A 12,285-nucleotide genomic window follows, 5' to 3' on the forward strand; every position below is an offset into this window, starting at 1 on the left:
ATGGCTAAATACACTAAGAAGGTTGGAATCATTGTAAATATGGGACCCACTACGGTGCCTTCCTCCAGAAAACGATGAAAACTGAAATCAGGTAGCACACTAAGTTCATTTGCTCCTTCGGTAACAAAAACAAGATGAAGAGGGGTTGTGGTAATCTGGCACCGTGGATCCTAGACCTACAACACCATTTCCACCACCACAGTCAAGGCTGCCATTAAAAGACTGAAGGAAGCCGGGCGTGGTGGTGCACGCTTGTAATCCCCGCGCTTGGGAGGCGGAGACAGGAGGATCGCGCAGGTTCGAAGCCAGCCACGCGTGCTGGCTTAGGAGACCCTGTTTCCAAAAATGAAAATGTAAAAATAGGTCTGGGAGTGTAGCCCGGAGGTAGAAGGGCTTCCAGGAACCCCAGTACCACCAAAAAAAAAAAAAAAAAAAAAAAGACTGAAGGAAGCCAGGTGTGGTGGCGCACGCTTGTAATCCCAGCACTTAGGAGGCTGAGACAGGGGATCGCACTGGTTCAAAGCCAGCCTCAGCTACTTAGTGAGGCTCTCAGCAATTTAGTGAGACCCTGTTTCCAAATAAAGTATAAAACAGGTCTGGGAATATAGCCTGGAGGTAGAAAACCCCCTGGGTTCCACCCCCAGTACCACAAAAAAAAAAAAAAAAAGACTGAAGGAATCGGAAAACCAGTAGAAGTTATACCATTCAAGACATCCCTATTTTATAATAAGTGGGTTAGTTAATGGGAAGGAAAGAAAAAGAATGGAGGGAATTCTTTTTTAAAAAAAAAAATCAGACACACACACACACACACACACACACACGCACAAAATACAACCCATGTTCACAGATTGAAAGAATCAATATTGTTAAAATGTCTGTACTACCCAAAGTGATCTATAGATTCAATGTAATCCCTCTCAAAATATCAATGTCAGGCCGGGTGTGGTGGCGCACGCTTGTAATCCTCGTGCTAGGGAGGCAGAGACAGGAGGATCACGCAGGTTCGAAGCCAGCAGCGTGCGCTGGCTTAGGAGACTCTGTTTCCAAATAAAAATGTAAAACAAAAAATAGGTCTGGGAGTGTAGCCCAGAGGTAGAAGGGCTTCCAGGAACCCCAGTACCACATATATATATATATATATTTATATATATTTTGATATTGATTATATATATATATATATATATATATATATATATATATATATATCAATGTCAGCTGGGCATAGTGGCACACGCTTGTAATCCCAATACTTGGGAGGCTAACACAGGAGGGTCACAGGTTTGAGGACAGCCTCAGAAAGTAAGGAAACTCCCATCAACCTAGTAAAACCCTGTTGTAAAAATGAAAGTAGCATTTGAGAGGATCGCAGTTCATGGACTTAGTGAGGCCCTTTGCAACTCAGTGAGACCCTACTTCAAAATGAAGAATAAAAGAATAGGGATAGGGGTGTAGCTCAGAGATAGAATGCCCATGGGTTCAATCCCCAATACCACAAAATTAATTAACTAATTAATTAAAAATAAGGATGGAGGTGTGGCTCAGAGTTAGAGTGCCTCTGGGTTAAATTCCCAGTATCTATCTATCTATCTATCTCTCTCTCTCTCTCTCTCTCTCTCTCTCTCTCTCTCTCACACACACACACACACACACACACACACACACACACATACAATTTCATTATTCACAGAACTAGAAAAAAATACTAAAATGTGTATGAAACCACACAAAACTAAGTAGCCAAAGTATTCTTGAACATAAAGAACAAAGCAAGAGGTGTTACACTATCTAGTTTCAAAATATACTACAAATTCGGCATCACCAAAACAGTATGGGAAAAAAAAAAAACAATGTGTATGGGACTGGCATAAAAATAGATACAGGGACCAATGCAACAGAACAGAGCCTAGAAGTAAACCCACACATCAACAGCCAACTAATTTCCAGCAAAAGTGCTAAGAACAAGCACTAAGGAAAGATCACTGGTGCTAGGGAAAATGCATGTCAACACACAGAAGAATGAAACTAGACTTCTCTCACTTACAGAAAACAACTCAAAATGGATTGAAGACTTAAGTTTTAGTAAGACCTAAAACTATGAAACTACCTCAAGAAAGCATGAGGGAAATGCTTCAGGACGTAGAATGTGCCATCTGTGTGTGTGGTGCTAGGGACTGAACCCAGGGGCATTCTACCTCTGAGGTACAACCCCAGCCCTATTTCATTTTTTAAATTTAGAAACAGGGTCTCATCAAGTTGCAGAGGGCCTCGGTAAGTCGCTGAGGCTGACTTAGAACCTGTGATCTCCTTGTCTCAGCCTCCTAAGTACTGGATTTCAGACTTGTGCCACCACACCCTGATGCCTGGCAAAGCTTTTTTTTTTTTTTTTTTTTTTTTTTTTTCGCCTAAGGCTTGAAAAGCACAAGAAACGAAAGTGAAAGAAGACAGTGGCCCTGTGTGGTGGTGTGCCTGTAGCTGAAACAGGAGGACTGCAGATTTTAGGACAGCCTTGGCAACTTAGGAAGACTCTATTTTATTTGTTTATTTTTTATTTTATTTTATTTTTTATTTTTTGGTGGTACTGGGGGTGGAACCCCGAGGCTTTCTACCTCCGGGCTACACTCCCAGACCTTTTTTATATTTTATTTGGAAACAGGGTCTCACTAAGTTGCTGAGAGCCTCACTAAGTAGCTGAGGCTGGCTTCAAACCTGCATGAACCTCCTGTCTCAGCCTCCCAAGCGCGGGGATTACAAGCGTGCGCTATCACGCCCAGCGGAAGACTCTATTTTAAAATAAAAAATACAATAGGACTGGGAGTAGGCTCAGAGACAGAAAGCCCCTGAGTTCAATCCCTAGTACCAAAAAAGAAAGAAAAAAAAAGACAAGTGAAACTATGTCAAATGAAGACGCTTGGTTTGGCAAAGAAACAATCAAAGGAGTACTGAGAAAACTTACAGAAGGGGAAAATATTTGCAAACGATTTGACAAGGGGATGATAATATGGGCTGTAGGAAAATTCAATAGCAAAAACAAGTGACCCAATAAAAATAGACCTAAGTAGATATTTCTCAGAGGACACACAGATGGCCAAGAGGTAAATGAAAATGCTCACTGGCCCTAGTCATCAGGACAATACAAATGAAAGCCCAAATGAGATATCACTTCCCAGCCATTAGAATGGCTAAAGATAAGTGCAGGTGAGGATGTGGAGAAAAGGAAACCCTTGCCCACTGCAAGGAAGGTGCGCTACCTGGAGAAAAGGAAACCCTTGCCCACTGCAAGGAAGGTGCGCTACCGCCATTACGGAAAGAGTGTGGCTCCAAGTAGAACTCCCACATGATCTAGCAACCCCACTTCTGGGAAAGGAAATCAGTATGTCACAGCACTACTCACCATAGCCAAGAAATGGAAGCAAGTGCCCAGCAACCAATGGATAAAGGAACTGTGCCGCATGGACACAATACTCAGACACAAGAACAAGATCCTGTCACTTATGACAACATGGAGGGAACTGAAGATTGTCACCTGAGGTTAAACAAGCCAGACATAATTTTGTTCTTCTTTATGGCTGAGTAAAACTCCATTATGAGCCGGGCGTTGTGGTGCACACTTGTAATCCTAGTACTTGGGAGGCTGAGACAGGAGGATCCAGGTTTGTAGCCAGCTTCAGCTACTTAGTGAGGCTCTCTGCAAGTCATTAGAGACCCTGTTTCAAAATAAAGAATAGGCTGGGCATGGTGGCACACGCTTGTGTAATCCCAGCATTCGGGAGGCTGAGACTAGAGGACAGCCTCAGCTACTTAGTGAGACCCTTTGCAACTCAGTGAGACCTTGTTTCAAAATAAAAAATAAAAAAATAGGGCTGGGGGTGTAACTCAGAGGTAGAATGCCCCTGGGTTCACCCCCAGTACCACAGAAAGAAAGAAAGAAAGAAAGAAAGAAAGAAAGAAAGAAAGAAAGAAAGAAAGAAAGAAAGAAAGAAAGAAATGCAGTCCTGGAGGTGTAGCTTAGAGGTAGAATGTCCCTGGGTCAATCCCCAGTACCGCACACACACCAAAAAAAAAAAACCACCCTCTGTGTATATACCACGTGTGTGTGTGTGTGTGTGTGTGTGTGTGTGTGTGTGTGTGTTACTGAGGGTGGGATCCAGGGGCTTTTCTACCTCCAGGCTATACTCTTAGACCTTGTTTATACTTTATTTGGAAACAGGGTCTCACTAAGTCTCACTAAGTTGCTAAGAGCCTCACTAAGTAGCTGAGGCTGGCTTTGAACCTGTGCAATCCTCCTGTCTCAGCCTCCCAAGCACTGGGATTACAAGCGTGCACCACCACGCCCGGTGGTATACCACATTTTTAAATTCTATTCATTTGTTGATGAACACTTAGCAGCCTAGGTTGATTCCATAATTTGGCTATTGTGAATTGCACTGCTATTAACGTGGGGATGTAGGTTATCACCACAGTACAGGTCTCACTAACATCAATGGGAAATAGGGGCTGGAGGAATCCAGAAACACACCAAGTGATATGTGAACATGTGATTGTATCACTTTGAATCTCACTATAGGTACAATGTACCCATAAATTTTAAAAATAAGCCAGACATAGCCAAGTATTAAATGATCCCACTTATATATGGAATATAAAAATTGATTTCATAAGGTGAGAGTAGAAGGGTGTTTGTCAGAGATTGGGGAAAAGAGCAAAGAGGGAGGGATGGTAAGCTAGAGAGTAGTAGTAAGTTCTGGTGTGATTTTGCACAGTAGTGACTACAGAAAAGAATGTACTGTACACTTCAAAAAAGCTAGAAGAAAGACTTTGAATGTAGTAATCAAAAAGAACTAAAAAATGTTTGAGTTGATATATTTAACCTGATTTAAACATTACAAAATGTATAGAAAAACCAGGCATGGTGATGCACACTTGTAATCCTAGTATTTGGGAGGCTTAGACAGAATTGCAGGTTTACCACCAGCCTCAGCTATTTAGTGAGGCCCTCCTCAACTTAGTGAGACACTGTTTCAAAAATAAAGAATAGGCCAGCCATGGTGGCGCACGCTTGTAATCCCCGCGCTTGGGAGGCAGAGACAGGAGGATCACGCAGGTTCGAAGCCAGCCGCACTGGCTTAAGAGACCCTGTTTCCAAATAAAAATGTAAAAATAGGTCTGGGAGTGTAGCCCGGAGGTAGGAGGGCTTCCAGGAACCCCAGTACCACCAAAAAAAATTAATAATAATAAAATAAAGAATAAAAAATAGGGCAGGGGGTTTAACTCAGAGGTAGAATACCCCTGGGTTTCCATCCCCAGTACCAATAAATAATGGTACCCTCAATATGAAAATTTGTTTTGATGTATCACATTTTTAATTAGAAAATAAGATGAAACAAATGCCATACAAAATAGAAATACCAATGACTTAAACTTGTATAGCTATATTATTACTAATTAAGATACTAATGGTGATATATCATTTTATTTGAAACAAAATTTTGTCTAACAAAAATACCATTAATCAGAAACTTCCAGCCAGGCATGGTGGCACACCCTTGTAATCCCCGTGCTTGGGAGGCAGAGACAGGAGGATCGTACAGGTTCGAACCAGCCTCACTGGCTTAAGAGACCCTGATTCCAAATAAAAATATAAAAATGGGTCTGGGAGTGTAGCCCAGAGGTAGAAGGGTTTCCAGGAAGCCCCAGTACCACCAAAAAACAAACAAACAAACAAACAAACAAACAAACATCCTTGACAGTTTTTGTTTTTGGTGGTGGTACTGGGGTTCCTGGAAACCCTTCTATGCCCGGGCTACAATCCAGACCTATCTTTATATTTTTATTTGGAAAGAGGGTCTCTTAAGCCAGCGAGGCTGGCTCCGAACCTGCACGATCCTCCTGTCTCTGCCTCCCAAGCACGGGGATTACAAGCGTGCGCCACCATGCCCGGCGGTTATCTTCTTAAAAGTTAAAAGCATAGGAACTATTAGTTCTAGTAAAGCAACCATAAGCCAAGTGTGATGGCACACACCTCTAATCCCATACTTGAGAGGCTGAGAACGGAGGATCATAGGTTCGAGGCCAGCCTTAGCAACTTTTGGGTAAGACTCCCACACACAAAAAAAGAAAAGAAACTAAACAAAGAACGTTTCTACCTATCCATAACTACCTAGAAATAACATTTATAAGAGCCTACATTGAGAGACAGCATGGTAAGGAAATGACGGCAGTCTATTTTTATTAGCTTGATGTCCTGAGATACTTTTTCAGGATACCATAGATCCTGATTTTAAGGATAACGGAGCATTTGTAAACAGATTCCTTCTTGAGGCTGAAGCAGTAATTTTGAGTGTCACACCTGCCCACTAAGCCCAGGAGAAAGCTTCTTCCAGAGTAGCTGCTCACATACAAACACATACACGACGCCAGGCTGTGTGAGCAGTAGTCCTTCCTGGATTTAAGCTCATGAGTTAACATTATATTATTTCCAGCCTTTTCATTCACCATTTACATTCATACTCTTTGTCCAGATATATAGATACCATTAAAGAAACACACAGGTCAAGTCACTCAGGTTTAATAATTCCATGGTTATCAATTTGAACATACCACTTATGTGCTCACTGTAGATTACTCAGATCACCTGCCCTCCCATTCATAACGTTGTTTTGTTGTTTGTTTTGTTGTTTTGTGTGGTACTGGAGATGGAACCTAGGGGCACTTTACCTCTGAGTTACACTCCCAGCCCTATTTTTTTTTACTTTGAAACAGGGTCTCAGTAAGTTACGGAGGGCCTTGCTAAGTTGCTGAGGCTAGCCTCAAACCTGTGATCCTCCTGCCTCAGCTTCCCAAGTACTGAGATTACAGGTGTGCGCCACCACACCCAGCATAACATTGTTAAACCTTCACAAAACAGACCTCTATGACCAAAAACCAGAAAGATGCATCAGTCCAGTTAGTGGCCAAGCATTGGTCTTTCAGGTTCAAAGATTTGTGTAAGTAGTAAGAGCAGATGGGGAAAAGGACAGGGAAATTAACACTATTTCTGAGCCTCCTTTCCACTGCCTGAGTAACCAGTCACCTTTCCTTAAAGAGCACATTAATCTACGTATGCCAAGCCCCTGGGCAGAAAGCATCCCAACTCAGTTTCACCTTAACTCCCACCACTTTCCCATAAGGGTCATGGCAAATCTTCTGAGGCAAATCTCCTCCTCTTACCTGTCCCTCAAAAGCAAAAACAGCTGGGAGCAACTCTCAGCTGGAAGGCCTTATATCTAAGCCAGTCAAAGCTTCTCTTAGAAGCTAGGATTGCATTTCTTAATGAAAGTACAACATTGAAGGAAAAGTAGTGAAGTTGTTTACTCACAATCCCGGGCCAACCCTAGGCAGATAGGTTAAGGCAGGAACAAGCAAGAGAGGTCTATTTCAACCCTGACCAGGCCAAAGGCAGGTCATTCAGGAAATCCCTAAGATCAAATTGGTGCTCGGGGGCCTCCCAAGGATGGAACAAGGAATATCTTGTTTAGATTGCTTGGGCTGTCCCAGGCCTAACTAGACTAGGCTTCCCAGTTCCGCAATAAACGACTCCTTGGCCCTTTGGTCTACTGTACAGCGTGTCACTATTTCAAATTTCCCGGTCCCTTTCTAGTCAGCTTAATGTCCCCAGAGAATCGGGGCAGCAGTGGACCAGACTCAGATGGGAATGAGATAAAGTGAGTGGCTGGTTATTGTGCATGTTTAACCGAACTCCCTTTAGAGCCACATTTACTCCTAGGCCTGGGCTAGGAGCAATAATATTAAAACAAATCTTATTTTAAAAGATACCACTTTCTCAACTTCTGTAGTTCTCAGTACTAACCTCTTCCTCTACTGCCCCTCACATATACACCACCAGAAGATGCTGTCCCAACTTTTCAGTATCTCTAGGGCCCAAGGATAAAGCAGCATTAATGGCATTTGGCAAAAAATCCCATCCCACATTGAAGACTCCCCCGAGTCGAGTTCAACACAGTGAAGAAATAAAAGATAACACAGAGACGAGGCGGTAGAAATCAGCGCCCACCCCCTCCCACAGAAAAGAGGCACAGAGATTTTAGGTATTTGTGAAAACGGTATTATCTCTTGCCAGAAGGCCACCAGCTCCCACTGCTCGGGAGCCGCATTATCACTTGTTTCTCCTCTGGGCTGAAGTGCAAGATGGTCAGTATGGCTGTGAGTGTCTGCTGGCGGCCCAGGCTGTCGGGCAAGGTCAGGAAGCGGTAGATAATGTTTTTGAGGTACTCCAGGTTGGCTCCCTCCCTGCTCTGGTCCCTGATGCTCTTTTCGATGTGGCTCTGTAAGGCTCCCACCTCCTCTCGATGCCGCTCCCCCTGCTCTAGCAGCCGATCTTGCAGCTGGTGGGCCTCCACCTCTAGCCTGTGTTTCTGCTTCCTCAGGGAGGTGATCTCTACCTCCTTGCGGGCCAACTGCTCGGCATACAGGAAGAAAGTGGGCTCATTGGCGGCAGCAAACTGCAGCGCCTGGGTCAGGCTATCTGAGGAAGATGTGTCGGCCAGGTCCCCCGGACCTCCGCCACCCACAGGGCTTCTGCGTCCAGGCAGCCCAGAAGACAAGGCCAGAGAACGCAGTTGCTCCAACTCCAAGTCCTTCTCGGCCAGCACAGCCAGGGCCCGGTCCCGCTGCTTGTGCAGTTCCTCCTCCAGTTTCAGCGTGCGGTCCCTGAAGTCTAACTGGCTGCGCTCCAGCTGCTGCCGGTGGAGCTGCTGCAGCCGGGCCAGCTCCTGCTTCCAGTCCTCAGCCTCCTGCTGGTGCTGGCGCTCAAGCTCCTCGCACGACAGCCGCAGGGAGATATACTTCTCCTTCAGTTCCGTGAGCTGTTCCTGCGCTGCCTCCAGCTCCTTCGCCAGGTTCCCATCTTTGGTATTCTTGCTCTTCAGCACGACCTGGGCCCTCATCTTGTAGCGCTCAAACTCCTCCTTCAGCTGTTTCAGCTCCTGTTGGTAGTAGAGAGCAGTCGCCTTCTCTCCATCCGCAGCCTCCGAGCTGGGCATTATCTCTAGGTCACAGAGCTTCTCCACATCCAGGGTCACCTGGCTTTTCCTGGCTGCGACCTGCAGCAGCCTCTTCAGCTTCTCCATCTTATCCTTCAGGACATTGACATCCAGACTGGCATCGTCTCCATGGCTGTCTGCAGGGGACCGGCTAGAGGCTGCGAGAGCCAGCGTCTTGTTCTCCAGGTCCAGCTGCAGAATGCGCTCCTTCAGCTTTTGGATGGTCAGCTGGTCCTTCTGCTTGGCTTTCTCATAGGTGCCCAGCAGTTCAGACACCTCAGATATTTGGTTCTCTAGGGCTGCTACCCTCTGTTCTTCCACCTGAGATTGCTGGCGGAGTTGGTCCTCTGCAAGGGCTGTCTGTAAAACAAGGGGACAGGCCAAAATGGATCCAGAAAAGCCACAATGCTCTACAGCAAATGTTGGGAGGGGGGAAAAAAAAAAAAAAACAAGAAGGGGAACAAAAGTGTAGCAGGACTGGGATGCCTACCAGAATGGAAACGGGATTTTCAATAGTAAGCACCTTTGTACATCTGCTGCTACTCTGCTTTAGTTTTTCCAATTTCCACCAAGCTCACTTATAAAGTGTGTTCCAGGTGTCTATCATGTGCTTGCCCAAATTCTATTAAGAAATCATTCAAGAGGAAAAGAATCGGCCATACTTTTCCTCTTTCAATATTCCTAGAAGTTCAAAACTGAACTGGATTTCTCTCTATGCTGAAAGGAGGCACTGAAAACAGGACTTTTCCAAAACAGGCAAATCATGACTGAAAACAATTATAAGCAGTCATTTCGTCTGTGGGAAGAAAAAAAAAAACCCTTTAGCCCTCCCCCCCCCCCTTGGGTCACTCCACCTACAGACATACATCTCTAGATATACATACTCCCTTTCACTGGACAACTGCCACTATTACTTCACAGAGCATAACTGGTAAGATGCCAATGCCCAGAGCTGCCTGGCTCAGACCCAGCCACACTCAGAAACTCCACATCCTGTTAGAGGGGCACTCTCTGGATACTACCAACAGCACATAAAACAGAATTCCCTCAGGATTCACTAGTAAAAATTTTCAGGTAGCATCAAAGATGAGAATAGAGCCACTTTGTTTTAACTACCAAAAGAGGAAACAAACCCCAATATTATTACCTTTCTTATTTCTTGCTGTAGCTGAGCCTGGAAGTGGCTCTTAAGGCGGATGGCCTCTTCCTGCAGCTCTTGCAGCCGGGGGTCTGGTCGATTCTTCTCCTCTCGAATGGCCTGCAACTCACCTTTCAGCTCTTCCACCTCCCGGGTCAGCTGCTTGGTCTGTAGTTCAAACCCTTCCATCTGATCAGCTGCATATGCCCGCCCTGCAAGGGCTTCTCGGGTCTCCTCTAACCGAAGCTCCAAATCCTGGCGCTGGGTCCTCTCCTCCTGCAGCAGTTTCTGGAGCTCACGCAGCATCAAGGCATGGTCACTCTGCTCCTGAGCCCGATCGTGCTGTTGGGTGATAAGTCGGGCTTTGGTTTCTGCTATCTGCTCCTGCAGCTCCTTCAATTCTCCCTCGAGTCGGCTTCTCTCTTCCTCTGCCTTTTTATTGGCATCCTCTAAGTCCTGTTTCATCTTCTTCTTGTCGGCCAAGTAAGAGGCCTCCATGCGGGACTTCTCCTGGGTGACTGTGGCCAAAGAGCTGGTCAAGGTGGACAGCTGAGCCTTCAGCTGGTACAGTCTTTTGTCTACCTCACCACCCGCAAATGGCCCATCCCCACTGCTACTGCTAACGCCACTTTCTGACCCACTGGCCTCTTCGGACTTTGGTGGTGGTGGTGGTGGTCCACGGACCGGTCTGTCATCTTCTACCCCAAACTCACCCTTGGTGCTGGTGAAACTAGCTGCAGTATCCAAGCTGGTGGCGGTCCCCGTGCTATCCTCGCTGTGAGTGGAGCATCGGTCATCCACTGAGTCAGGAAAGCTGAGACCTGGAGGCTGGGCACCTACCAGACCCACATCCGCCTCGTGGGATACCGACAGCACCTTGATGCTGGCCTCTAGCGCCTCTTTCTCCTTAAGCAGGCTTTTATAGGCACGGACCACATCCTTGAGCCGTGCCTGGTACTGAAGGAGCTGCTTCTTCTGCGTCTCTATGGTCTCCAGTAAGTCCTTCTTGCTCGGACCGCCCCCGAAATTCATCCCAAACTTCTCCATGGGGATTCCGAGCCGGTGGATCCACGTCAACTCTCGGGCAGCCGGAGAGAGAGCCGCGAAGACTAGAGCCGGAGCTAGAAACGCTGCGGGGGAGTGGGCTGGCCCCAGGTCGCACGCCCGTTTCACCCGGCAGTCTGGGACCAGATATGGGGCTGGAGCTGCGCGGCCAAGCGCCCGGCCGTCCCGGGCCCGGGGACCCGAGCGGGTCCCACGCTGGAGGTGGGGCGACAATGGCACTACAGACGCGCACTCGCCCGCACTGGCCCAGAAGCTGCGCCACCCTTTGCGTTTTTCCGGGCCACAGCAGCCCGGGCCGGCCTCCTCGGCCCGGGGTTTACACTGAGATCAGTTCCATCACTTCCTAATTACCAAGGCTGGCCGACGGAGGCGCTTCCGGGTCTCCCGGAAGTGACGACAGCGCGACAGAGCGAGCCACAGGCTCCGCCCACAGCCCGAGGTGGGCGGGGCTCCCCGAGCCGGCGGGCGGAGGCGCGTAGGGAACCCGGAAGAGCTGCAAACCCCGCTGCACCCGCCTGGGGAAGAGCGGAGCCGGCAAAGTCCAGGACCCCGAGGGTTCGGTGGCCTTCGGGGCTACGATCAGTGAGCGGCAGGGGGCGACGTCGCACTGTGTTCGCCCCCAAACACCCGGTGAACGACGGGTCCAACTATTTGGGTCTCAGGGGCTTATGTCCTTAAAGGAGAACAATTAAGACTCCCATTTAGACCACGAACACAGCCCTTTGTAGTACAGCCATGGGCATCAGGTGGCATATAATAGTACCCTTCCTAAGTTCCGCTGAGTTAATTCGGCAAATACAGACAACATTCTAGAGCCATGAGGATCCATCCTGAATGCCAGTCATATGTCAAGAGCCTCACAAAAGTTTTGCTACTTCGTCTTTATGAAATCTGCCTAGAGATTATCATTAGCCCTATTCTATAGACAAGGGTACATAAAGCACGGAGAAGTAACATGACCAAGGGCACACAACTAGTAAATTTAGGAATCCCATTTCACTCAGTCTGACTCTAAACATAGTAATTGCTATGCCAGGTGAT

At 46.8% G+C, this 12,285-nt stretch overlaps 1 protein-coding gene across 1 annotated transcript; it reads right to left on the reverse strand.

Moving 5' to 3' along the window:
* Positions 1-8,105: 8,105 nt before the first annotated feature.
* GCC1 (GRIP and coiled-coil domain containing 1) lies at positions 8,106-11,226 on the reverse strand (the record flags this gene model as incomplete). Its single annotated transcript, XM_080701341.1, has 2 exons — positions 8,106-9,401; positions 10,189-11,226. The coding sequence occupies 2 exons, from the start codon at positions 11,224-11,226 to the stop codon at positions 8,106-8,108; spliced, it is 2,334 nt and encodes a 777-aa protein (XP_080557467.1).
* Between the last annotated feature and the right edge of the window lie 1,059 nt (positions 11,227-12,285).

This window comes from Muscardinus avellanarius (genome assembly GCF_963383645.1).
Source record: "Muscardinus avellanarius genome assembly, chromosome: 9".
Classification (NCBI taxonomy): Eukaryota; Metazoa; Chordata; class Mammalia; order Rodentia; family Gliridae; genus Muscardinus; species Muscardinus avellanarius.